We start from the raw sequence: 27,725 nt of genomic DNA, 5'->3' as shown, positions 1-27,725 counted from the left end.
TCCAGCACATCTGTTATAGTCCTTGCAGCCGCATCTTAGCCCTAAGTGATGGGTTATCTTATCGCCTTCTCAGAAGGGGAGTTGTTACAATGGAAGTGCTGACACCAGTGCAGCCAGCTTTCAGCCACAGCCTTATTTCTCCTCCCTCCCCCTGCAGGCTGGAGCAGAGCTAGCAAGTGGGGGAGGCCTCACATTCTCCTGGTTGGTGAGTACACTGTCCCTTCTCCAGGAGGGACATGGAAGAAGCAGCAGGAGTTTCTAATGGATGTTTACCCAACCAAAGGGTGTGTGTACATGTGCGCTATTCAGCAGCAACATCCTGTTGGAAACTTCCTATGTTACTCATTAACCACCTGCCCACTCACTGAACGTGTACATGGCCTAGACTCTAACTCGTTAAACAGCAGTGCACAGCAAGGTGTGTGAGAGGAAGGGTGCTGGGGAGCCTGCAACACGCCTAAAGTATAATGAGTTACATACAATATGCAGATTAGCGGTCAAGGGATAAAGCAATTGCAGGGGCTGATCATATGTAGCAAGCAAGAAATGTGTGTGTTGGGCAGGGGGGTTGTTTATGAAGGAACGATGCCTGTTCTGAGCTTTGACTAATAAGGGATAAGCTGAAATGCATTTCTTCGTGCTACAGCCAGAGCCAGCTTGCTGAAAAGAGAATGAAGGTAGGCCCCAGCCTTCACAACTAGTCCCTATGTAGCCCTATTATCACTTAGCCCCATTATCACCTACGTGCCCTGGTGGCCCTCCCACACAATCTCCTAGAGTTCCTGTTCTGAGTCCCAAGTGTTGTCTTTTCCTCCCCAAAATCTGCTCTTCTCCCTCTTGAACGGGTGAGTGTGTGTCACTGCCTCTGATCTCTGGAAGTTTGTCCCAAATCCTGTAGTGCTTAAGAGAAGGGAGTTTGTTAGAAATATGGAAACAACAAATCTCTAAACTCTCTTCAGCCCTGGATTTCCACTGTGCTCTGTTAGCTGTGTTTGAGGTTCTTTATGTCCATGTTTTCTGTGCTGAATACAATGTTGGCATTAAACATTAATTAACAATAACTTTTTCTGTACTTGCTCTGCTTGCCTCACTGATGTCAGGCAATTCTGCCTGGATCACTACTAGCAGTCTGAAATCTGTTCTCAGACTCTCGCTAGTCCTCTCCTGCAAATTTCTCCCCAAGATCAGCCCTAAGGAATCAGTGGAGTGATGACTCCAGTGGATCAGCCCACATGATCACAAACACTGATAATCTCCCATGGCAGCTATGACAGACTGATCATTTCCTGACATATCCTGAATGAATGTTACTGAATTAAGTTAAACCTTATTGAATTAAGGTTAATATCTTTAGGGTGCATTTGTATTAAGAATGCAATTAGTGTATGTGTTGTTGTAGAATTGTATGTAACTTCTCGAGGAGGAGGAGGGGGATGCTAATGTAATTCCTCTGGTTATCAGCCCTTTGAAGCCCCCCATGGAGAGATGCATGTGTACTGGTTCAGAGGTAGAGGGAGTCCAGGGACCAACAGACAAAGCATTTTTGGATAAATAGCCTGGTTTTAAACTGGTTCTTCCTGATCCAGCAAATGGACAGGACCCCAGGTCCACAGAGGTCCTCAATATTTAGGGAAGTGATGGAAGGATTGAGCCTACTGAGGCCCCATAAGATGGTGTGATTGTTCTGAGCTGAAGCGGACCTTGGAACCACAAGGATAGTCCTTCAGTGGGGTGCTCCAGCCACAGCCCCTTTTAGGGTTGGGGTGATCTCTGGTAAGCTTATTAGCTGGTGTACAGGTTCTTTTCCTGTTTTGGGTATGTTTTCTCTGTAGTGCTTTTTACTTTCAGAGAATAAAAGAGGCCTGCACAGGAAGTGCTGTGCGGTCGGTAGCTATAACTGTGGACAGCCACAGTGTTAACTGTCTTGGAAGAGAAAGTGGGCACATCTGCTCAGATTGTGTTTTGCTGGACTAACACAGTGAAGGCAGGGAACTGTGCAACCTGGAAATACCAAGGTCAGAAAGGAGAGAGATGCGGGTCTCCACCCAAGAGAGGTGATGGCTGGGGAGCGGGATGCCTGACAGAGAGCATCATTGCTAGAGCATGGGGGGGGGGCAGGAAATACTGGTGTAGTTGCCCTGAACTATGATGTATTTCCCCTTTCCCCTGGTTCTTTTGCCCTATTTCTCATTTAAACCCTCTGGTTTCGTAAGTAACTCCCTTAAGGCAGGGAGCTTGCCTGGTTAGCGTCATGCACTGTAATGAGATCTTTGGATGAACAGCAAAACCCCTAAGTGCTAAGAATTATTAGGCTACATCCTCAGCTGGAGTAAATCAGTGTTGCTCCATGGATTTCACTGAGGCTATGCTGATTACACCACCTACAGATCTGGCCCATTGCTATTAATTTACTACTATCAGAGCAGATAGAAAACTCAAGGTATTCGTAAGAGGCCAGAAGATAAAAGAACTGGCAGGTGCCACAGGATGGGTTGCCCTCTGGAAATCAAAATTTGCATGTCATGGGGTACGCGATGCACACTCCTCACCATCCATGCCCTCCACCTGAACTCAGCAGTTCAAAATAGCATTGCTGTGTTTAAGCCGCTTGTGTGTATCATTCTGATCCCTTCCTCTCTTTCTCTGTGAGATGACACTTCTTCTATCCATCTGGTTTTTGGCAGATCTCTATCATTTACATCACCCTAACCCTACACATTCAGTGGCCCATCTTCAGTCCCAGCAATATCCTCCCTAACAGAAAACGAGAAGCAGGAATACCCACAATATTCAAATGACATTGGGGTCTTTGGCACTTCCTGTTGCCTCCAAACTCTCATAGCCCTGTGTATAACGTGATCCATCGCTTCTTGGGCTGAATGCCCTTCACATGATTGCTAATTAATATTGCCCCTCTCTCCCCAGTGCCCCTTCATGTCTCCTGCTCTGTGTGCTGCTTGATTCTATTTGTCCACTTCCATACACTGCACTGTAGGAGCCATGTATCCAGCCCACAGATTAATCTGTCCAAATCCCTTTCAGTTTGCTCATGCTGTCCTCTCCCTTTGCTGCATCCTCATCCCTGATGCCCTCCCTTCTGTCAAAAAATTAAGCTACTGGGAAAATTGTGGCTTGAAGCCTTCTCAAATCCTTTGTCTGTAGATGGAAGAATAGTTTCAGGGGCAGGAAGCAGGGGTGTGGCAAAAGGAAACCTGTTGGGGAGAGAGAAGAGGCTGGGGGTTGCAGAACAAGCAGCCCCTCCCTGTTTATCACACCTGCCAGTCCCATCACACAGTGTGCTTCCTATTCTTAGGCCTTGTCTACACGGCAGAAGTAAATCGAAGTTATCTAAATCGAATTTATAAAACCGAATTTATAAATTCGAATTAGAGCGTCCACACCACGAATCTCAAATCGAAGTTGTGCGTCCATGGCCCATGTCTTACTTCGATTTCAGGAGCAGTGCACTGTGGGTAGCTGTGACACAGCTATCCCATAGTTCCCACTTCCTGGTTTTCAGCCCAGTGCCTGCTGGGACCAAAAACATTGTCCCGGGTGCTGCTGGGTACAGCCTCACCCCCCCCTTTGTGAAAGCAGCAGCCAACCATTCCGCGCCGTTTTTCCTGGGTGAAGAGAGCAAACGCCATAGCACAGCAAGCATGGACCCTGCTGAGACCATGGACCCTGCTGAGACCATGGACCCTGATGAGACCAGTAATGCAATCGTGCAAGTTTTAAACAGCTCGCGCACTCTCGTGCTGTCTATGCTGAGCCATGACCTGAAAATTCAGGAGGAGAGGGGGAGGAGGAGGTGGAGGAGGAGGGACAGGAGGAGGACTTGGAGTTTGAGGAGGCAGCTGCGCACCGACAGGAGCGATGTTAATGATGGTGATGATGACGACATAGAGAGTGATCTCTCCCTAACCGCAGGACCCAGCATTTTGGAGCTACTGCTGGTAATGGGTCAGCTTCTGCCCATTGAACGCCGATTTTGGGCACGGGAAACAAGCACAGACTGGTGGGACCGCATAGTTTTGCAGGTGTGGGACGATTCCCAGTGGCTGCATAACTTTCGCATGCGTAAGAGCACTTTCTTTGAACTTTGTGACTTGCTTTCCCCTGCCCTGAAACGCCATAATACTAACATGAGAGCAGCTCTCACTGTGGAGAAGCGAGTGGCAATAGCCCTCTGGAAGCTTGCAACTCCAGACAGCTACCGGTCAGTCGCGAATCAATTTGGAGTGGGAAAATCTACCGTGGGGGCTGCTGTGATGCAAGTAGCCAAAGCAATCGTTAGGCTGCTGCTACGAAAGTTTGTGACTCTGGGAAACGTGCAGGTCATAGTGGATGGCTTTGCTGCAATGGGATTCCCTAACTGTGGAGGGGCCATAGATGGAACCCATATCCCTATCTTGGCCCCAGAGCACCAGGGCGCCGAGTACGTGAACCGCAAGGGGTACTTTTCCATGGTGCTGCAAGCACTGGTGGATCACAAGGGACGTTTCACCAGCATCCACGTGGGATGGCCAGGAAGGGTTCATGACGCGCGCGTCTTCAGAAACAGTACTCTCTTTAAACGACTGCATCAAGGAAATTACTTCCCAGACCAGAAAATAACAGTGGGCGATGTTGAGATGCCTGTCGTTATCCTGGGTGACCCAGCCTACCCCTTGATGCCGTGGCTCATGAAGCCATACACAGGCAGCCTGGACAGTGCTCAGGAGCTGTTCAACTACAGGCTGAGCAAGTGCAGGATGGTGGTAGAGTGTGCATTTGGGCGTTTAAAGGGGCGCTTTCGATCATTACTCACTCGCTCAGACCTCAGCCCAAAGAATGTCCCCGTAGCTATTGCTGCTTGCTGTGTGCTCCACAATCTCTGTGAGAGTAAGGGGGATACCTTTATGGCGGGGTGGGAGGCTGAGGCTAATCGCCTGGCCGCTGACTACGAGCAGCCAGACACCAGGGCGATTAGAAGAGCACACCAGGAGGCGGTGCGCATCAGAGAAGCCCTGAAAATGTGTTTTGTCGCGGGCCAGGGTATGGTGTGATTGCAGTGCTTCTTTGCCCTTGATGAACACTCCCGCCTCTATTGACTCCCTGTAAGCAACCCACCGTCCCCCTTTACTTACAGCTTGCTGCAGGACTTTCAAAATCAACCCCCCACCCTTTCATTACATGTGGCTGAAGGAAAGAAAGCCAGTATGTTTTAAAAATCATTTAATCTTTATTAAAACTCATTTGTTATTGCTTTAAAAACATGCGTTCATTTTTAAAGGATCATTCCCTGTAATAAAAGCACCCTCCCCCCTTTGGATGTATGTCTGATTAGAAAGGAACTATATTCAGAGGCACAGATTTATCTAGGTATCCCTGAAAGCTGTGCTTTGGGAGGAGGATCACAGGTAAGGAAAAGCCCATGAAATACATTTCAGCTTCATTACAGCCTTTTGGTTGGGCTCTCCATGGGGGTGGAGTGTGCTGGTGCAGGAAGCCTTCCCCCACGCGTTCTAACACGTCTGCGTGAGGGAGATATGGAACCTGGGGAGCTTGGAGGGTGATTAAACATGGACTGCAGTGGCACTCTGTAACCCCGCTGCTGTTCCTGAACAATCAACATGCGTCTGAGGATATCAGTGTGATCACGCAGCAGCTCCAGCGTTCCATCACGCCAGCGCCTATCTTCCTCCCTGCTCCTCTGATCTTCCTGCCTGTCTTCCTTGCGCCACCTCTCTTCTACCTGCCGGTCTTCCTCTCGCCACCTCTCATCTCGAGCGTCTCTCCTGTCCTCCCGGTCACTGGCATCTTTCTTGTATTTTGCTATCAGTTCCTTCAAATCACTATGATGAGCTGTGTTACTGTGGCTGACTTCCATGACTTCGGAAAACATTTCGTCTCTCGTTCTCTTTTTCCTCTGTCTCTTGGGTAGCCTGGCAGATGGGGTAGTGAGTAAAGAACACTGCACAGCTGTATGGTGGAGGTAAGAGAGAGAAGTATGTAAAAAGATACATTTCTTAGAACAATGATTCCACTCACTCACACAGCACAAAACTATGCACCTTACGCAGGACATGTGATTTCACTCCAAGGTCACATTTTTCATCTTTTAATACTGGGAGACTCTGTCCCTGGGCTCAGAGCACAGTACAGATGCAGCTTGCTGGTACTGCCATTATAAATTTGCTTCCAAGCAGCCATGGTAAGTCTTTATGTTTGTCTCACCCCTCCCTGCTAAAGCATCATCGTAGCACAACTCCCCTCCACCCAGCTACATGGAGTGGCATTACAGTAGCATAATGGCCATGTTTGCTCTCCTAATTACAAATAAATTACTTATTTCAACCAGGTCACAATGAACGATAGAACTCTGGTGAGAGTTACAGCAGAAGAGGCAGAGCGAATGTTTCATGCCTGTGATCAGAGTCCTGGCGCTTATGCATCTATGCTTTGTGAAGCAATGATTCCAAATTACGTCATGCATGCCTGGAGGGGCAAAGCATCTTTCATTGGAGGACCGGCTAAGGCAGCATTGCCCCGAAATTTACTGAAAAGGCTCTTTGATTTCCTGCAATATCAATTCATGGAGATTTCTTGGGAGGATTTTCATTGCATCCCCAGACATGTTAAGGAACTTTTCATGTAACTGTAATGGCTAAAAAGAAATGACAACGCATGCTTAAAAATTGATAATTAAAAAACGCTAGTTTTTAAATATGACTGATCTAAACATTTACTCACCGCTGGTCCCTTCCATGGCTTCACTTTCTGTGATAGTGGCTTGATTAGCCTGTTGCAAGGTTAAATCTTGGGTCAGAAACAACTCCTGGCTGCTGTTGGTAATTGAGAGCTGTGTGCTATCAGCAATGTCTCCCTCATGTACCTCTTCCTGATCTTCCCCCTCTGCAGAATCCTCAGCCACAGTTGAAACTGAAATCAGGTCATCTGAATCCACGATTAAGGATGGGCGACTGGTAGCCAAGCCCCCAAAAATTGCATGTAGCTCTGCATAGAACCTGCATGTTTTAGGAGCAACTCCAGAGATCCCAAAGCTCTTCTGTGGTCCATGCTGGAGCTCTTTTTCTATTCTCAGGAGACTGCATTTTTAAAGGTGCAGCGTGATTAACTGCTGCTCAGAGCCCCACGGTGGACAAACAGGAAACTGATTCAAACCTCCACGGGTCTTTTCCTGTTTACCTGGCCAGTGCATAGGAGTTTTGAGTGCTGTCCAGAGTGGTCAGTGGTGATCTGTGGGATAGCTCCTGGAGGCCATTAACTTCGATTTCCGTCCACACTGCACTAAATTCGAATTAGTAAATTCGATTTTAGGGTTACTCCTGTGGTTTAGTAGGAGTACTAAAATCGATTTAAATAGCCCTTTAATTCGAATTAGAGGGCTGCGTCATGTGGATGGGTGCTCCATAAATTCGAATTAAAGCCGTTTAATTCGAATTTAAGGCCTCGTGTAGACATGGCCTTAGAAAACAGCTTTCAACCCTGTGTTTTAAAGGCATTGTGAACAAGTCTGATGCATAGGTGTACAGTATCCCATGGAGCCTGAAGATCTGGTTCCCCTCCATCTATGTGGTTAGTAATGCAGTCCAAGGATTATAGCCAGTTCAATGGGCTGATTACCCCTAAACAGCCCTTTCCCTAGTAGTACTTCTCAGCACTTTCTTCCCACTTCCTGTGTCAGGTTTGCAGATCTGGATTCCCATCGGTGCTCTCTGGTTTCCTTCTGAAATAAGGGAACATCAGCTCCTCTTGCTGACCCTGCTGCACCTAGCTGGGTAGTAAATTGCTTTAATCATTTAAAAAAGCATCCAGTGGAAAGTGTCAGATAGTCTATTTATCCACAGAACACATGCAGCAAGAGGAATGGCAGCATAAGCCTCCCCACACTGCGCAGCCAAAGGGTCTCAGACATAGTTCAGGCTCCATGGCCGTTCAATAGTTGGCCTCTGGTTGGGCACCAGATGAGGTTGCCAACTCATGACACCTATGATGGTTGTTTTGTGACCTATACACCCACCCAGTAGGAACTGCACTCATACCTGCCAGGTTCATTTTACACAGGCCACTGACCAGCAGCAGCCAGATAGTAAAAACTTTGGGCATTTCAAGCTTGGGCTACATATGACCTAGTTATCAGTCACCTGTACCGTCCAGCCTTCCCCAGTCTGATTCCATCTGAATAGCCATTTCTTCTTTGCCACAGTGAGTTTGAACAGTGTCTCTCCCAGGGTTTCACTTACTGACCTGCAAATTCCAATCATGTGGTCAGGCTCACCCTATTCTCTGGGTGACACACTTTCTCCTGGCTGCTTTCAGAACACGCTGTAAGGCCATGTGGTTTGGCAGCTGTATTTTGGGCTCCCTGCACTGTTTAATATATAACCCATCTTCCTAAATTTTTTGATATCACTTGGGAACTGTTTCCTTGCATTTGCCTGTGGGCTCCTGGGTGTTCCCCTGTCCTGGATCCTTTGCTTGTGGCTGGTGATCTGTTCAAGCAGGTAGATCTAATTTGAATAATATGTCTGACTTTATCATAGAATGTTCAGATGTTGCCCAGTACGTGCCGTATAAAGATGTTAAATAAAAAGAAATACTAGTGAATTCACAAGAGCCAGTTATATCTTATGTTTAAAAAGTGGAGGGGGGAGCAGCAAAGGCAACTTTCCCCAAGAAAGGGTGCCACATGAGTGTTGAATGGCTGTTGCTCTTTGGTGCTACAGGGTATGAATAGTAATTGGGAGATTAGGCCAGTGGGTGATCTGTTACAGCAGATACTGTCTTCGTTGGTGGCCAATCCGAGTGCTTCATTTCTCCAAGCCATTTAAAAACAGAGGTGGAACTGATTGTTGCTTTATTCAGTGGGTCATGCACATGGCATTGTGAATAAAGCAACTCTCCCTCCAGCTTTGTAAAATACAGCGGGAGAGGCAGAGCCTTCAGAACTACATTTCCCGTAATGCACAGATCTCCTGGTCTGAACCCATCCTGGGATTAAGAAGGCTACAGGTAGTGACTAGTTTAAATCCAGATTAGATTTAGTTGAATGCTGCAGGAAGGAGGAGAGTGTGACCAGCTGCCGGAGCGCAGAGGCTAACTGGTGAGAGACTCTGACGTCCGCTCCTTTAACTTGAGATGATCTTGTCTCCTGGCTGGAATTGGGGCTCAGTTCTGAGGGATTCTTAGCTCAGGAATATTACCTGGATTCTCAGGATACTGCTGGGAGGGATGGGTGGCTGTGATTGGAGTTTGTAGTCATTCTTTGGGCATTGAAAAAAAGTTCAGGGAAAGATGATGGCATTTGACTTCAGAAGACTGACTGAGGCCGAAGCCAAGGCTGGTTCTACCATACAAGAACAGACAGTTGTTTAGGGAAGCATTGTGTTAGAGGTAGAAGTATTCCAACTGAGGGGTTGTTGGGGAATGGTTACACGTGTCAGTCCTCAAAAATCCCTGGATCCATCACTTGAGAGGAGGGAGGAAAGTCAGCTATTATTTCTCCACCCCAAAACAAGGTGCCTTTGTCTTTTTCTGTATCCTATAGGGACCCAGAAACAGATTTCAATGTCCTTACACCAAGTAGTACCGTTCTTCCCGAATAAACCTATTGATCTCAGTGGAGTGAGGGGTACTCAGGGTGTCTGAGAGTGCCAGAATCTGGTGGCTGAGGCTTATCATCAGCCTGTCACTGAGAACTCCACTTGGCGGTGATGGGAGTTACTCTGCGTCACAGCGAGTGAGTGAGCAGGGTGAATGGCTTTGCTGCACTTGGGCTGCTTGCAGTGAACAATGGGCCATCTCCAGTGAGAAATGTCTGATCAGCTGCTGTTTGTTAGGAAAGAAAAATAATGAAACACAGTGAGGGGAGGGATAGCTCAGTGGTTTGAGCACTGGCCTGCTAAACCCAGGGTTGTGAGTTCAGTTCTTAAGAAGGCTGTTTAGGGAACTGGGGTAAAAATCTGTCTGGAGATTGGTCCTGCTTTGAGCAGGGGGTTGGACTAGATGACCTCCAGAGGTCCCTTCCAACCCTGATGATAATAAAAAAGCTGCAGTGGAGTTACTGTTATTATTATAGTAACTATTTAATATAATAGAAATTATAGTTAATATCATTTTTAAGAAATGTCTGTATTATTTGTATTGTTGAAGCACCTAAAACCACTTCATTGGGCAGGACCCTATTGTGCTAGGCACCGTACAAATAGACTTGCAGTTAGTTCTGGTTATCTGGTTATTCTGTGCTCACAGGACATCTTTAAAATTCTGCAATGGAGTAGGAGTTTAATTTTGACTTTCTTAGATGTTACCCTTCCCTCTTGCCCTTCCCTCTCCCCATTCCCCAGACCTTCCTGCTCCTCCCAGCATCAGGTCAGGTCAACTCTTAAACTGGTGCAAATCAGTGATTGACTTCAGTGTAGTTATGCTGATTAACATCAGCTGAGAATCTGGCCCTATGCTTAGAGGGCAGAATGGGCAAGAAGATGAGGATAGCATCTAAGAAAAACACAGTTAAACCCAGTCACAGATTCCCACTATGAGATGATGAGATGGCTTAGAATATTGACCATCCTGTCTTCTCAGGTGGACACCCAATGTGCGGTGGCTGGCCATAGACAAACTGCTGCTGGTTCAGTTCAGAGAAACATCCCGAAGTTTGGAGGCTGCTCTGGACCACTTGGGCCTGCAAAACCAGGCCAGTTATTTATTACTTGTACACTGCAGTAGCACCTAAGGGGTCCACTCAAGGACCAGGACCTGTACAACCACGCAACACAAAGATGGTCCTTGCCTGAAAGAGCTTACAGACTATTTCTCACGGCATGTTGACCCTTCTACACATGGCTGGAAACAGGAGATTTTAGGGAGAGTGAGGCTAACACGACTCCACTATCTCACACACAGAAAGAGGAATTTCAGGCCAGCACGACCCTTCCCAGAAGAGAGAGGGGAGCCCAGTCCTGTTTATGTGCAGGAGAGGGAAAGTCCTAGGGATCCTGAGAAACCCCAATAAAGTGTTATCTACAGCCCAACGGGTAGTCGTTATGGACAGATGAATATTGTTATAGCTGGGAGGATGAAGCACAGCACAGTAGAACTGGAGTCTCTGGTGGTTCTGTCCTTGTATCAGTGACGACTTCTCCCTTGGTCACCTGCTGGCTGACACAGCAGTAAGGAGGACTTGCTGTTCACTTTTCTGGTGTTCCTAGGTACAGAGGCTAGAGGTTCTCCCCTCTCTGCAGAGTATGTTCCAGCTCCTCTCCCACTGCTGGTCGTGGCTGCAGGCAATACAGGAACCAATCAGGTAATCCCCCAGGACCCAGTTGCCTCATGACATTTTGCATGTTAACTGCCCACAGCTTTGTGTTAGAAATGAATCAGTGACTGGTGGGATGTCTGACCCTTTGCGTTGTCTGGGATAGGGATCTGTACAGTATCCTGAACCCTGAGGAACTTTGCCCTGATGCTGGCCCTCTGTGTGATTGTTTAATAAACCTTTTTGGATGCCTGGTGCCTGGGAGAGAGCCCCATTTCTCCAGCCCAAAGGACTGTCCATGTTGTCAGAGAGGGAGCGTGCTGCATTGTGATATTTCCAAGCTCTTTGCTTTGCCCATCAAAATAGTGTTAATGTTAAAATATTTTAAAAACAATAAAGAAAATGTTATTAAACTGAAAACCAGATGGGAAAAGATTTAAAGGTCATATCTCACTCCTGTGCTGGCAGGTATGTTCCCTATGCATGCAGAGGGCATAAATTCCATTTCACAAAAGATTTCAAAATCTGGTGGTGTTTCAATTTGAAACAAACATGAAAATTTCAAAATTCTCCACAGAGGAAAATTCTGAAGAATTTTCACTCCAGGTTGATTGACATGTTTCCTTTCAACCAAATCCAAAATGTTTTAATTTTGACTTTATTTTATAATACAAAATAAAAAAAATTCTAAACAGTCATTTAAAAATGTAAAATCAAAATTTTAGTTTGGAAAATGAGGGAAAAGAATGTTTTCTCTTTGCTGGAACATTTTTTGCTTTTTCTCTGAAATTAAATTTTGGTGAAGAGGACACGATTTCGTGAAGCGTTTTGATTTAGATGGAATTGAATCTTCTGATGGAAAACGGTTCTGTTGGAGTTTTTTTTTCTGACTAGCTCTATTGTCCAGTGTTTTGTTTAGTTTTAGGCTAGAATGACCAAGCAATAAAATTTTCACCATTTACACTGGGAAATAGTACCCCTAAAATAATAGACCTTGGTGCTAGCAAATGTTCTCTGCTATTTAGCCTTTAGTCAGTTTCATCCAATTACTTTTAATGAGAGCTGAATTCTGCATTTTGTGATAGTATTAGGAATTCTGGGATTCTTGCTTTAAAAAAAATATTCATGCAATGATGCACTACCAGTATTTTAATGCAGATGTCCCACAAAAGTGTCCTCTTAGCCTGCGATGAACCATATATCCCCAGCACATACACCCCAGTAATACAATTCATTGGTTTTCCCATGTAAACAATCCCCTAGCCACAGAAGGAGACAGCTCCACTGGACCAACAAACTGTTTTGAAGCTGCACTTTGTTAGAGATGTCTAGACTGCTACAGCAGGGGTCACCAGGTAGCACTGTTACACATAGTCTTACACCTTCTTTTTCGCAGCATGTAATGTTCAGTCTCTGAAGAGATGTCATTGTTAGTTTTGTTGTTGCAGATTCTTTAGGGGAAGCTGTGGAGGCAGCAGGAGACTTTGCCCTCTGCCTTCATTTAACTAGGCAATTGTTGGGGCAGAGTTGCTCCCTGGGAACTAGGCAAGGGATTGCCTGCATGCTGTTTATGATCCCCTCTGACATCACTGCTTTCTCCTCCATGGGGGAGCCTACGTGCAAGGCCCCAGATATGCTACTGCTCAGCAGAGGGACAATTCTTTGGTCCAGATTCTCCTTTGCCTTGAACCTTATCTAGTTATTTACACCTGTGCAAAGTGGATGTAAAATGCTCCCAGATAAGAATGTTTCACTCCCACACATCAGCAGGAATGGTTTGTAGGCAGCCTTGCAGAAGTGTAGGGTTAGGAGAATCAGGCCTCTTTGTCCCTAATACAATAATTGAATGGAGAGGGCTGGGGACTCCTTCCCCTAGGAATGTTTTTGAAAATATCTGTCATTTAGCACTATCTTGTGGGTCAGTAAGGAAAACACTGAGTTTCTCAGCAGGATGTTTGAGCCCTAAGGGTAAGTAATCTCTTTCGGAGGGATTAGCTGTGTCCAGTGAAGGAGTGAGCTTCAGCAGAGGTAGGGGAATCGCCCAAACCTCCTTCAAAATTAGTGGCAGAACTAAAACAAGGAGTTTTTGAGCCCCTTCCAGCTCATCGCTGTGCTCAGGACTTGGGAATTTTCTTGTCTGTTGGGACAGTGAGTAAAGAAGAATAAAATAGAAGGAAGAAGGTCCTCACCTTAGGTGCCTGTTAGCCCAGGTCTCAGCATCATGGAGCAAAGTGGTATTGATGCATCTTGGGGTTACAGCACAAGAGAAGTGGGTCTGACAGGCATTCCTGTGCCCAGGGTGCTGTGTCTGATGTACGTCTGAGCCCTGGAGCAAAACTTTGTCAGGGCACAGCCCTGGCGCTCCTTACCCCCATTCCTGTAAATGCCATTGTTTCGCCTCTCTCAAGACAGACTCTGCATTGGTGTAAACACCAATGTAAGGGAAGGGACCAGGAGAGAGGGGCTCTGTCACATGGACCGGGCCTTTCAAGGGAGTCAGGGACCAGCTACCTGTGACAGGCCTGTAAGGGAGAACGAGCCAACCCAGGCCCCTTGGCAATAATGAAATCCCTAGGTGGCTGCTTGGCATCTGATTAGTTAATGAGCCTGATAAAGGGTTACCTGGGGTTAGCTGAGGTGGTTCCTAGAGACAGGAACTTGCAGCAGAGTGGGAGCAGGCCTGGCAGGTGTGCGCCAAGGGGCAGAGAACTCTCAGACAGTGGCAGGAAGCCTTAGGCTGTCATGAGTCCCCAGAGGAGAGCTGCAGGAAGCAGGCCCCTGGCTCTGAAGAAGGATTCTGTCCAGGTAATGGCAAGAGGCCTCGCTCCGGGGAAGGACTCCAAGCCAAGAGAACTCTGCTGGAGGGGACAATCCTGGGCTGGCCTCACGGGAACAGACTAAGGGTGTTTTTTCTGTGTTACTCTTTTACCCTGCCCTCATCCTAAGCGATCCATGTTAAGTCCACAAAGGGCAACTTCCTCCCTGCTCTAACCCCATGAATTCAGGGGAGTTATACCAGGGAGAACTAGACCCAATGAGCCCTTAGGATAATTCCTCACAAGATGGTGGCTGTTCTTCCTCAGGAATTGAAATTAGGGGGGGGCATTCAAATTTATGAGGGGGCAGGGCCGATGAGGGGTGAGACCATGAGGGTGAAGATGGGCTGTATGGCACCATGGTAAAAACTGAAAAATGTTTCATGACCATTTTATTAGATTTAACTCATGTTTTAAAATCATCACACAAATTAAAGTTGGCTACTCAAGCCTTCTATGAAGCACCACATCTACATCCGTCTTGATTTCTTGTTACAATTTTGCACAACTCTGTTAATGAACTTCTTGAATGCAATGCGTTCATCTTTGGTGGCTTCTCGTGTGTCCGGTACTTCCATTTCTTCAACTGATATCCTCATTAGTTCATTCATATAATCAGGCAGAAGGCAACTTCTTTCAAAACGCAAAATTCTATTCAGTCATGAAAAAGAACTCTCAACTGTAGTTATTGTGACTGGGAGTAGCAAGAGATGAATTCCTACTTCTTTCATCCCAGGAAACATAACACAAAGATCGGGTCGAGCTATTGGTGATGATAAAAAAGAAGTTGAAGTCAAATCTTCATTCATCCATTGTATGATATTCCACTTTGTGTTCAAATTCTCTATTCTGTCCTGAGCACATGGCAGCTCCATTGCTGGTAGTGCCTCACTCCACTCAACTGTCGGTATTTTATAAGACAGGGATCTGTAAAAGCTAATAGAGGTTGAGTAGAATCTAGAAGTCGCTGTTGTAGATTTTTGAGAATCAAATCTGTGTACTTTTTTAGTCGTCTTAACAAACACTTCTTGTCCTCTTCACTTAAGGATGCAATATAAATGCCTTCATTAGTCAACTTCTGGACTGAAGTCTTTGCTCCTTCCAGTACTTTTTTCAATGGATAGCTCTCTGGTTGATCCAAATGTAGCCTGCATTGCTGGACAAAGATCTACTGTTGTAGCAGATGCCTGGATGGCACTGTTTAATGACCCAAGCGGTTTCAACAGCAGACTTACAAGAGAGAATGGCAATAGTCTTCTCTGAACGTAGTAGCAAAAGTAATCCACCAGCCTCACTACTTAGATCCATCCCATCTTGGTAGATACTTTCCAAAGCCAGTAATAATGGCTGGAGTAATTTTAAGACAACAGCCAAGAATCACTCATAAGAAAGCCAGTGGGTTTTCCCAGGTTGGACTAATTTGAACTTCAGTCCCAGTGTATCTTCTACATTTTCCAAGATATTCAGTCTTTTTGGACTTTTATTGAAAAAAGATTATAATGAAGACACTAAATTTATAGCTTTTTAAATGTCTTTTGAAGAGTCTGCAGCTCGTACTAGCGCTAATTGGAGTAGATGACCTCTGCAGTGTGTATAGGAGAGATTAGCGTTACACTTTTCTCTGAGCAAAGCTTGTGCTCCACCATGTCTTCCAGAGAAGTTTGCAGCTCCATCAAATGCATAAGCAGCCATCTGTTTGGGGTCTAATTGACAAGCATTTAACTCTTCTAAGATGTGGTTTATCACAGATGCAGCCGATGTGTCTTCTATAACTTGAACATCTAGAAATGCATCTACTGGCTATCACTGACATCAAGATAACGTACACAATGACTTAATACTTGATGTCCATTTGCATTGGAGCATTCATCAGCCATGTAGGCAAATTTTTTGAATGTGATGAGAGAGTTCTTCACTTTTTCAACTGTTGAGTCTTTCACTGTTGCACCACATGCATCTAGCCAGTCAGTTGAGTTTCTTGCAGAAAGATAGCGAGCATTTGCTGGTCTTGTTTGGAACCAGTGTTCAACTTCAGGATGAACAAGTGACAATGCACTTAACATTGGCCTTCAGTTTGTAGTGTGTGGTATCTCTTGTTTAAATAGTAAGTATGATGCCACGGCAATGTTTGTTTGCATGAACTGTGTTGTGTCTCCAGGATTCTTAACAGCCTCATTAACACTCATCAGTGTTGTTCTTGGTCAGTGGAGACTCAGAGTTCAGAGGTGCTTTCACATGAGTTCACCTCCCAGGTGGGGGGCAAGAAGGTACCTTGTTCGTTCCTCCAACGGCTCACTATTCGTTCTGGCCACTGTTGTTCGTTGTGCCACCATTCACTCCATCGCTCTTTTTCCAATGGCCCTGCGCCATCACCTTCTGCTGTTACCTGCCACTGTGACCTCTGTGAGCTGGTTTCTTGAGGTTCCACCCACCTCTCAGTGATTTCAGCCGAGCTGTCAGTGGGGGAACCTCTCTGCTAGTGCAGTCTGGGCCTTCTCTTCCACAGAAACACTGTCCCACAGCAGGTCTAAGCATTTAGACCTGATTATCAGTGATTTCAGCTGTAGTGGTCACTTAACAAAACAAAAGACTATCTATGGAGCCTAATCAGCTCTGTCTTTAAACAATGGAGAGGGGCAGGTCAAATAGTACTTGTGACTCAGGCAAACCATCAAGCAAAACACCTGTCCCCACCCTCAATCAGCACAGGCTAAGTCAGGAGTCAGAAACCTTTCAGAAGTGGTGTGCCGAGTCTTCATTTAGTCATTCTAATTTAAGGTTTTGCGTGCCAGTCATACATTTTAATGTTTTTAGAAGGTCTCTTTCTATAAGTCTATAATATATAACTAAACTACACCTCTACCCTGATATAATGCTGTCCTCAGGAGCCAAAAAATCTTACCGCGTCATAGGTGAAACCGCATTATATTGAACTTGCTTTGATCCGCCGGAGTGCGCAGCCCTGCCCCCCTGTAGCGCTGCTTTATCGCGTTATATCTGAATTCGTGTTATATCAGGTTGTGTTATATTGAGGTAGAGGTGTATTGTTGTATGTAAAGTAAATAAGGTTTTTAAAATGTTTAAGAAGCTTCATTTAAAATTAAGTTAAAATGCAGAGCCCCCCTAGACTGGTGGCCAGGACCCAAGCAGTGTGAGTGCCACTGAAAATCAGCTCGCGTGCCACCTTTGGCATGTGTGCCATAGGTTACTTACCCTTGGGCTAAGTACAGTTCTACTGCCCTTTACTCATACAATAAGAATAACAAATTTCGTTCCCCCCCCCCCACACACTCCTCCCCTCAGCATTCAAGTGATTTGTAACCCAACCCAGCCAAAATCTATCACTTGGGCAACGTAGCTCTGTTTTCTGGATACCTAGGTAGATTAGGTGTGAATGTAAATATAATCTGATTCTGAAGCCTTTCCCCCCTGCCCCTAGCTCATCACTAGCTGTCAGGGAAGCTCATTTAGACTTTGCTTACAAATCATCATTTGAAATTATTAGGTTGGCCAACATCACTGAAATGAATGCACTGACATTGTCATAAAAAACAACAGCTGTATAAGGAAGCTAGTCTATGTTCATACTTTTCAAATCTATTATACTTTTTCAGATACACGAATTTTATGATACACTTTTTATGCTTTTAAAGTGTGTATTAATATTTCAATTTCAATTCAAATTTCCAAACAGTCACTAAATTGGCAACACTGCATGTAACTAGTTCACAAAACGGGGTCGGGGGTGTTGGGGAAATTATTCAGGGGGGGTAAACACCCCCATCAGGGGGTGTAGGGAAATCCCTGTTGGCTGTGATGACCATTTCAAGTCAGAGACCACAGTCCCATAACTTGGAGGGGAGAATATCTCCTCAGTGCAGGCTAACTTTGTTTTTCTTCCTCATCAGGAAAGTGACCCTCCTTGTCATGGGCCTGGACAATACAGGGAAAACCTCCCTCATAACGGAGATACAGAGAGGTGAGGAGCCAGCTGTCTCCAGTTACTGCTGGAATCTGGGGATATGTCTATGCTGCTGTCAGAGGTGAGGAAGCAGCAAATGTTGACATATCCGAGAGAGCTTTGATCCAGCTAGCTCCAATAACAGAGGCACTGACGCCACCACCAGCAGCGGGGTCTTGGGCAGGGCTGCACAACCCAGGCTGCTACCTGCAGTACCTCAGCTTTGTTGCTCTGTCTACCTGTGCTGCAGTCACACCTCTGATTGCAGTGTAGGCATACCTTGAGTCTCAGCTGAGCTGACATGACGCCAGAGGCAGAGTTTATTGTTCTTTGCAAATAACTTCAAATCTCCCCATCACTGAGGGGATAAATCTTTCTGTGCTTCCAATTATTCCCCTCCATCCTCTGCAGGAGGCAGCATCGTAATAATCCTGTGAGGTCAAAACTGGATCCTAATTGTGCAGGATTTCTCAAACAGGGGTTGCCGCTCGTGTAGGGAAAACCCCTGGTGGGTCAGGTCAGTGTGTTTACCTGCCTGTCCGCACGTCTGGCTGATCGCGGCTCCCACTGGCCGCAGATCGCTGCTCTGGGCAATGGGAGCTGCTGGAAGCTGGTAGCTCTGGTAGCTGGGTTTGACTTTCTCATGTCTATTAGGTAACTTTATTTGGCTGACATTATTTATCCAAGTCCAACCTAGGGGATGTAGATTCGGACAGTCTGCATCACTTACTCTGTGCGGAGCTTGAGGACCAAGCCACTGCTGAGCATCAGAGATCTGAATTCACTGCATCAAGCTGTTACACAGGATGCAGGCGTACAGCATGATGCATCTAGACTTGCAGAGTGTCTGGAATACAACAGCCTGTTATGCAGAACTGGGGTTTAGACAGCCAGTTACAACAGAAATGTAGTACTGGGTTATCCACTCAGGTTAAACATAGGGGATAAGATCACCAGTGGGAAATATGGCTGGGATATCAATAGGCTTCAGTCCCTGGGATTCCTGCCAAGCCATTTGGCCACTCTAAAACAATCAACAGAGTAATGATTTCTTTAAGAAATATACCTCTAGGATTAACCTAACCTGCCATTGCACAATAGGAAACAGGGTGGGGCTATTCCCTCCCTCCCCCCAGGCCATGTGCAGAGCCCAAATCTGCCAGGATTTAGGATAGGTTTCTGAACAGAGGTGTCACAGAGCAAGGAGACAGGTTTCAGAGTGGTAGCCGTGTTAGTCTGTATTGGCAAAAACAACAAGGAGTCCTTGTGGCACCTTAGAAACTAACACATTTATTTGGGCATAAGCTTTCATGGCTAGAGCCCACTTCATCAGATGCATGAAGTGAAAAATACAGGAGCAGGTATAAATACATGAAAGGATGGGGGTTGCTTTACCAAGTGTGAGGTCAGTCTAATGAGATAAATCAATTAACAGCAAGATACCAAGGGAGGAAAAATAACTTTTGAAGTGGTAAGAGAATGGCCCATTACAGACAGTTGACAGGAAGGTGTGAGTAACAGTATGGAGAAATTAGTAATGGGGAAATTAAGTGTAGGTTTTGTAATGACTCAGCTACTCCCAGTCTTTATTCAGGCCTAATCTGATGGTATCCAGTTTCCAAATTAATTCCAGTTCTGCAGTTTCACGTTGGAATCTGTTTTTAAAGTTTTTTTGTTGAAGAAATGCCACTTTTAGGTCTGTTATTGAGTGACCAGTGAGACTGAAGTGTTCTCCTACTGTTTTTTGAATGTTATGATTCCTGATGTCAGATTTGTGTTCATGTATTCTTTTGCGTAGAGACTGTCCGGTTTGGCCAATCTACATGGCAGAGGGACATTGCTGGCACATGATGGCATATATCACATTGGTAGATGTGCAGGTGAATGAGTCCCTGATGGTGTGGCTGATGTGGTTAGGTCCTATGATGGTGTCCCTTGAATAGATATGTGAACAGAGTTGGCACTGGGTTTGTAGCAGGGTTTGGTTCCTGGGTTGGTGTTTTTGTTGTGTGGTGTGTCGTTGCTGGTGAGTATTTTTTTCAGGCTTGGGGGGCTGTCTGTAAGCAAGGACTGGTCTGTCTCCCAAGGTCTGTGAGAGTGAGGGATCGTCCTTCAGGACAGGTTGTAGATCCTTGATGATGCACTGGAGAGGTTTTAATTGGGGGCTGTAGGTGATGGCTAGTGGTGTTCTGTTACTTTCTTTGTTGTGCCTGTCTTGTAGTAGGTGACTTCTCGGTACCCTTCTGGCTCTGTCAGTCTGTTTCTTCACTTCACCAGGTATGTATTGCAGTTTTAAGAACGCTTGATAGAGATTCTTTAGGTGTTTGTCTCTGTCTGAGGGATCAGAGCAAATGCAGTTGTATCTTAGAGCTTGGCTGTAGACAATGGATTGTGTGATGTGGTCTGGATGAAAGCTGGAAGCATGTAGTTAAGTATAGCAGTCAATAGGTTTCCAGTATAGGGTGGTGTTTATGTGACCATTGCTTATTAGCACTGTAGTGTCTAGGAAATGGACCTCTTGTGTGGACTGTTCCAGCTGAGGTTAATGGTAGGGTGGAAATCATTGAAATCTTGGTGGAATTCCTCAAGGGCTTCTTTTCCATGGGTCTAGATGATGAAGATATCATCAATGTAGCGCAAGTAGAGTAGAGGCATTAGGAGACGAGAGCTGAGGAAATGTTGTTCTAAGTCAGCCATAAAAATGTTGGCATACTGTGGGGCCATGAGGGTACCTATAGCAGTCAGGCTGATAATGAAGGTATAAATTGTCCCCAAATCTGAAATAGTTGTGGGTGAGGACAAAGTATTTATACCTGCTCCTGTATTTTTCACTTCATGCATCTGATGAAGTGAGCTGTAGCCCATGAAAGCTTATGCCAAATAAATTTGTTAGTCTCTAAGGTGCCAAAAGGACTCCTTGTTGTTTTTACAGAGCAAGGAGTTTTTGCTACAGCGGCCTAAAGTAATGATGCTGACCAAGACTCACTTAATCCCTGCTTGAATCACCTACTTTAAAACAGGAAATGGATCTGAAACAGACATAGTCTACAGTGAACACAGTCCTAGGATTAACCTACCTATGGTATTTATCTGGCCCCTATCACTGTGCGGGGGGGAGGGGACGTATATCTCAGTGGTTTGAGTAGTGGCCTGCTAAACCCAGGGTTGTGACTTCAGTCCTTGAGGGGGCCATTTAGGGAACTGGAGTTTAAAAGAAAACAAAAAAAACCTCAACAACACTGTCTGGGGATTTGTCCTGTTTTGAACAGGGGGCTGGACTAAATGACCTCCTGAGGTCCCTTCCAACCCTGATATTCTATGATCTGTACTGCCTTCCCATTTGTAATGCAGTTACCCTTTTAGGGCCATCCCATGATTTTACTGGTGGGGAATGGAGGCAGAGAGGGACTAAACAACTCACCTGAGTCACACTAGCCATCTGTGGCAGAGTAAAGAAGTGAACCTGGGTCTGCCTAAGTCCCAGACTAGTGCCCTAACCACTGGACAACCCTACTTTAACTCCAGGGCCTAAGATCCTGAGAACTCCCTGGAGCTGTCCGTAGCGAATGTAGTCCTGGCGCTTCCCAGAATTGCTAGTGTATCCCCTTTAAATGAGAACAGGAATGAAGCTGAAGGGGGGTTAATGCTAATACAGGGGATTCTTGCTATAAACCATAGCTGGGAACAAGGGATAATAATGTTCAGTGTTTGTCTGGGGGCTGCGTGTGTGTTACTGTGGGTGCTGTTCTCTCTGCAGTGCTCTCGTGTGAGGTGCTCCCCACAACAAAGCCTAACCAGACAGAACTCAGAGTGGACCGGTTTGAAGTCTCCCTTGTCGACCTATCCGGGGGGCAGAGGTCGCGGGGCACCTGGCGTAATCACTATGGTGATGCTCATGGGATCATCTTTGTTCTGGACTCCAGCGACGTACTTCGGATGGAAGAGGCCAAGAGAACCTTGAGCCGACTTCTGGCTCACCCTAGGATTTCAGGGAAGCCCCTGTTACTGTAAGGCTGCCTCTCCCTTGCATTGAAATGCTCCTTGGCCATTCCAGTAAATGGAGTTGCTGCGCATCCAGGCAGGAACCTCAAAGGCAATATTCAGGGATCCCAGTGCTGAAACAGCATGGGTGAGGGGAACCCAGGATCGGAAAGAACTAGGAAGCTGAGGATTGTCCCTTTGGATTAGGGCTGGTGGGGTGATTAGAAAGAAGCACAGTGCAGGCGAGACCAGCACAGAGTGAAAGTAGGATAGTTCTGCAGACCCCATTTCTCGTGTGTTCTCTGCAGGGTAGAGCTGCGGGTGCCTTAGTGATGATCATTAGTTATATTGCCCAGAGATATGCCTGGCATGTTGCAGGTGCATAAAGAAGGTCCCTGCTCCATGGAGCTGTCAGTCTAAACTTGGTGAAGAGACAGTAGAGTAGAGGGGTTCAGAGCAGATAGTCCATCTGCTTAGTCTTGTTGGTTGCCATTGGGTCTCGTTAAAACTCAGACACACCTTAACATGACTCAGCAGTTACTGTAGCATGATGGGTTATTTTAGGGAATGAGACAGATGCAGCTTATCTGGGAGACTCTGCCAAGCATTGAGGTGATGGTATGCTCCCCATAGGGCTCTGTGCTCTGAGTGTTAACTGGGCCTGGCTGACACAGTGCAGAAAGAAAAGCCCAGCCACACAATTCTGTTCACATCAGTTTGGAACCATGGCTTTGTGTTCCCTCAGCTTAGCATATCCTGAACTGCTCTGGAAATGGTGGTGGCAACATCTGAACAAATAGGCCCTTGTCACTGAGCTCCTCAGTCCTATCTCATAGTGTCTCCACCAGTCCCTTGCGTTCCACTAGCATAGTGTCTGCACTGCCGGGATGGATGGGACAGAGCAGTTAGTCTGTGAAGCAGGGGGCTGCGGCAGAGCAGGACAGTGGGTTATAGGGAAAGGGTGAGGGCCCAGGCTCAGGGCTGGGTGGAGGGGCCAGTCCTGATCCCACTGAGGTGAATGTAATTTTTGCCATTGACTCAAACATGAGCAGGCCTGGGGTGAAGTGAATGTTAGGGATGAACAAAGCCTACTCCAAATCACAATTCTTCATTCGGAACCATGAGCCAGCTGAGGGTTCTCCTGTCTATATGACAGAGACTGTGGATTCCATCCCTCTGCTTCAGCTGTCCCAAACTTTCACACGGTCCCCTCCACTCTAGAGATAAGAAGCTTGTATAACTAAAGCCTGACCCTGCCAGGCTTCTAAGGAAACTTTTGAGGGCTTTTGCCAGACTCTGCCAAACCCAAAGTGAAGCTTCTTGAGGCCTCAGATTTGTCTGAGTTTCTGCGGCTGAGTTTGGTGGGTTTGTTTGATTCCATCCCAGAGCTCGGTACAGATGGCCACAGAATGGTGATCTGGGCTGAACCAGGCCCTGACAAGCTCATACATGAACCTCGCTGGCTGTCTTTGGAATTTGCCGTGTTGCCTTTGAATAAACCTCAAACTGCAGGGTTACCAAATCATGCCAATCACCCTGGACAAGCTCCCCACAGCACTAGCCTGGCTCCACCTCCCCTCAGGAGTGAGGCTGAAGAAGGACAACGTTGAGCTACTGTAGGAGCTCTGCTGGCCAGTGAGGTCTTATCCTTCTCTCTCCTTCCTCCCTTCTCATTGCTCCCAGGCTGGCCAATAAACAGGACAAGGTGGATGCCCTCCTCCCATGTGAGCTGATCGAATGCCTGTCCCTGGAGAAGCTTGTGAATGAAAACAAGTCACTGTGCCGCATCGTAAGTGTGAGAAGGGCTTGACCAGCTTGATGTAGTTGGCACCATTCCCACCAATCTCATTCATCTTCATACTTATACAGGAATCTCCAGAGAACATATTATGTTGTGCGCCTTTTGCTATCAGCATCAAAAGGAATTATGTAGAGGGGAGAAAACATGGGCATGTGGAACATGCAGACCAGCACTGTCAAAAGTGGCCATTGTTTTTTTGGAGTGGTTCATATTCTGGGAGCCCAACTTGAGATACCTTGGGCCTGAGCACCCGGAGCTCCCACTGTCTTGCACCCCCATACTAAGGGGGCTTAAGCTTGGCTCCTGTCACACAAAATCAGGTGTAGCCCACAGGGTTGTTGTGAGCCAGTTAGGCCCTAATTCTCCTGAAGGGCCATTCGGCCCATGACAGTACAATAAAAATAAGTCCCAAACCATAATCCACACCACTCAGGCTGTCTTGCAGCTAGCAGACCACAAGCAAGTTTTTGTCACCAGTGCCCTCTACTGGACCTGTTCAAGTGTGTGACCATATTATGCAGAGGTCTTCAGAGGATATAAACACTGCTACAGCTGAGATTGTCCTTTGGTTTACTTGATGGAGGCCTGTGGGAGTTTTGGAGCAGGATTCCCCATACTGCCTGGGAGTGGCTTAGCATGCTGGGATGCTGTCAGTCTCTCTGTACTTCTAGATCTTATGTGGGAGAGGGAAAACTTCTGCATATGCTTTGCAACCAGGTAGCTATTTCCTGCTAGCCCTCTCCTATCCAGGCCATCTCATGTCAAAGGACTCAGCGGGTTTCCTCCAACTTGCTGATCAGGTGATTCTGTCTTAGATACAGAAATCTATGGTACAGCCCCAGGTCTGCAGCCTGATGGCCAGACACTAGAGCTGACTTAATCCTTAGCCTAATCAGGCAATCAGATGTGTGTCCTGCATGTTACTGCTAACCTTGATCTGGGACGCTTGTGATCTGTAACAGTCGCTGTGCCAGTGAGCCATACAGGGACTTCCCCCCGGTTGCAATAGTAGAAGCCAGGCGGCTGGCCTTCTCCCTGTGGTGAGCTGCTCTCAGCAGTTGTTCAGCTGTTTGCTGTCATGCTGCTGCTGCTGCTGCAGATGCTGACTCGGGCTTTCTCTGCCCACAGGAGCCATCTTCAGCAACCAAAAGTCTCCATAAAAGCCAGTCCCGGACCATCCTGCAGGGACTCCGCTGGCTCCTGCACACCATTGCCATCAACTACAGTGTCCTGAGTGCCCGGGTGCAACAAGACAGCCTTGACCAGAAAGCCCCCCGAGAGCAAGAGGCTCCCAGGAGAGCAACACGGGCCCACAGCCAGACACGGGGGGAAAGGTTTGCTCTATGGAGAGTTAATATTCTGGGCCATGCCCTGCCCTTGGTCTGACATCAGTGTATTTCAGCTGTGGATCTGGATGCAGACAGCAAGCCTAGAAGAGGGGGATTCATTCTTCAAAGCCAAAGGCTTCCCTACCTCCCCAGAGCTAGCACATTTCTTACTCTTCTCCTCTCCCTTACACCAGTGTAAGTCAGGAATAACTCCAGTGAAGCCCAAGGAGTTACACCAGTGAAAATGGGAGCAGAATCTGGCTCCAGAATGACACTGCACCACAATGAAAAGTGATGCGCAGAGCTCTGTAATTATAGCACTGCCCCCATCCAAGAGGGTCTTCACAATACGCTTTTACAGATCCAGACTAACACGGCTACCCCTCTGATAATACGCAGTAAATAACCCATTCTTAGTGATACTGGAATAGCTGCGAACTTCCTTGTGCACCTCCCTCTCCCAGCAGGGGCTGCGTCAGCATCTCCCCTGGTGCCTCAAGCGCTGAGCTCGTCTGTGCAAACAAACGCGGGGAGGGGTGGCTATATTCAAAACTGGGAGCATGAAAGAGGCGGTCATTTTAGCGGGCATGGTGACAATGGGATGTGGGGAGGCGCTTCCCTGGGACCAGACTGGGGGAGAGAGCTTTGGGCAGGGCCTGTACATGGAGCCTCTGGTAAAGCCCTCAGGGAACAAGAGCTGTGCATGAGGTGTGGCTGCTGCAGGTCCATGAGAGGGGGAAGTGATGGATGCCTGCTGGGAGCTGACAGAAGCACCCACAGGCATACAGGGGGCTCTTGGTCACATGCTCAGCAGAGGCCTGGGACTGGCTCCATGGAATGGCTGGCTGGAGAGGATGCTACAGAATGTTAAGGGCCTCCGTCAGCATCCGAGGACCTGAGCCTCTGAGCTCCTCAATGGGGCAAGAGCATGGGGACAGGATTTCAATTGGGCCTGTAGTTCAGAGGCATCCACTCTCTGGTATCTGAATTCCTGCTGTCTGGTGGTGTGCCCTTCCTGGGCTGTGGGAGGACAAATACTGGGGGGGTGTGTGTGTGTGTGTGTTTATTAGTGTGTGTGTGTGCTTCCCTGTCCCTAGGGTGTTGCTGGCCAGAACGGACAGTTCCCAAGAAGGAAGTACGAAGATAGGGGAGTACAAACCACTACAGTCCATCCAGAACATCCTCTCACAGGTAACCAGCCCCTCCACTCATTCCTCACCTCTTAATATAGCTCTTCCTGTGACTATTCCACCAAACAGGGACTGACTTCTGGTAATGGACTTCCCCCACCTCTTCCCTGCACAGGAGGAAGGCCCAAAGATACTCAAGAGAAGGAGAAAGAAAGGGAAAGTGAAGAAGAATGGGTTGGTGCAGTGTGGGAGCATGGCTGATGAAAAGGAAGGGAAAGCTGGGGGAGGAGAGAACAGAGCAAGTGCTGCAGTTGGGCTCCTCCACAGCAACAGAGTTGGCCTGGAGAAACCACTCCCCCAGGGGACAACTCCTCTCCCAGCAGGTAACACTATTAGTAGGCGTCAGACTGAAAGGAGGTTCTAGCAGGGGCGCTGGAACAATTTTGTATAGTGGGGGTGCTGAGAGCCATTGAACCAACCTGTAAACCCTGTGTATGATGCAAACCACTTCAAGCCAGGGAATCAGAACAGCACATCTCACACATGTAAACACTAAGGCTGTGTGAAAAGTTTAGCTGGAACCCAGCACCCACCTCAAGTCAGGGTGGGTCCAGTTTATAACCAAACCTGCAAACAATCAGGGCAGGTCCAATCAGGGTGTTCCCAGCACACGGGGCCCTCTGAATTTCACCTAGCATGTTATCTTCAGATAGTGGGTTGTGACGGTGGCCTGATTTCTGCCCTCTCCTGGGGTTTGTGACCTTCTCAACTAAGCCTATCCCCCAAATCCTGAAGTGGTATCAAGAAGTACATGTACCTGTTCCCCATACCCTTACCATGCAATTGGGAAATCCTTGTGCTTCAGCCACTAATATACTAAATAGCTGGTAGCAGATCCCTATAAGGCTTTACTGCCAAAGCTAAGGAACTTTTGTGGATTTTTGTGGAATTTGATCCTCTGAGTCAACCTGCATTGGGGGCCTTGGTGTAGGTCACCTGCCAATGAACCTGTCACTGTCTGGTCCATGTGACACAAACTCTGCGGAACTTATTCTTCTCTAGTGAGTATGTAGTTTATCCCCTGAATGCCACATGCTAAGCATAAAAACATAGGAATGGCCATACTGGGTCAGATCAATGGTCCATCTATGCCAGTATCCTGTCATCTGACAGTAACCAATGCCAGATGTTTTAGAGGGAGTGAACAGAACAGGGCAATTTACTGAGTGATTCATCCACTGCCATCCAGTCCATTTCCAGCGGTCTGGGGTTTAGGGACACCCAGAGCATGGGATTATGTCCCTGACCATATTGATTAATAGCCATTGATGGACCTATCCTCCATGAACTTATCTAATTCATTTTTTGAATCCAGTTATACTTTTGGCCTTCACAGCATCCCCTAGCAATGAGTGCCACAGGTTCACTGTGCACTATGTGAAGAA

General features: G+C 46.9%; 1 protein-coding gene across 2 annotated transcripts in view; it reads left to right on the top strand.

Annotated features, from left to right (window-relative positions):
• Positions 1-465: 465 nt before the first annotated feature.
• Positions 466-27,725, top strand: part of ARL13A (ARF like GTPase 13A) — a 32,291-nt gene continuing 5,031 nt past the window's right edge. For both annotated transcript variants that reach the window (XM_032772213.2, XM_032772211.2), the window contains exons 1-8: positions 466-677; positions 11,217-11,311; positions 17,988-18,058; positions 21,798-22,047; positions 23,705-23,810; positions 24,951-25,156; positions 26,248-26,341; positions 26,456-26,663. In XM_032772213.2, coding sequence (XP_032628104.1) covers positions 672-677; positions 11,217-11,311; positions 17,988-18,058; positions 21,798-22,047; positions 23,705-23,810; positions 24,951-25,156; positions 26,248-26,341; positions 26,456-26,663 — 1,036 coding nt within the window. In that variant the 5' untranslated portion in view covers positions 466-671. The remainder of the gene's footprint in view (positions 678-11,216; positions 11,312-17,987; positions 18,059-21,797; positions 22,048-23,704; positions 23,811-24,950; positions 25,157-26,247; positions 26,342-26,455; positions 26,664-27,725) is intronic.

The sequence above is a fragment of the Chelonoidis abingdonii genome, chromosome 8, assembly GCF_003597395.2.
Source record: "Chelonoidis abingdonii isolate Lonesome George chromosome 8, CheloAbing_2.0, whole genome shotgun sequence".
NCBI lineage: Eukaryota > Metazoa > Chordata > Testudines > Testudinidae > Chelonoidis > Chelonoidis abingdonii.
This window is presented reverse-complemented; position numbering and strand designations above follow the sequence as displayed.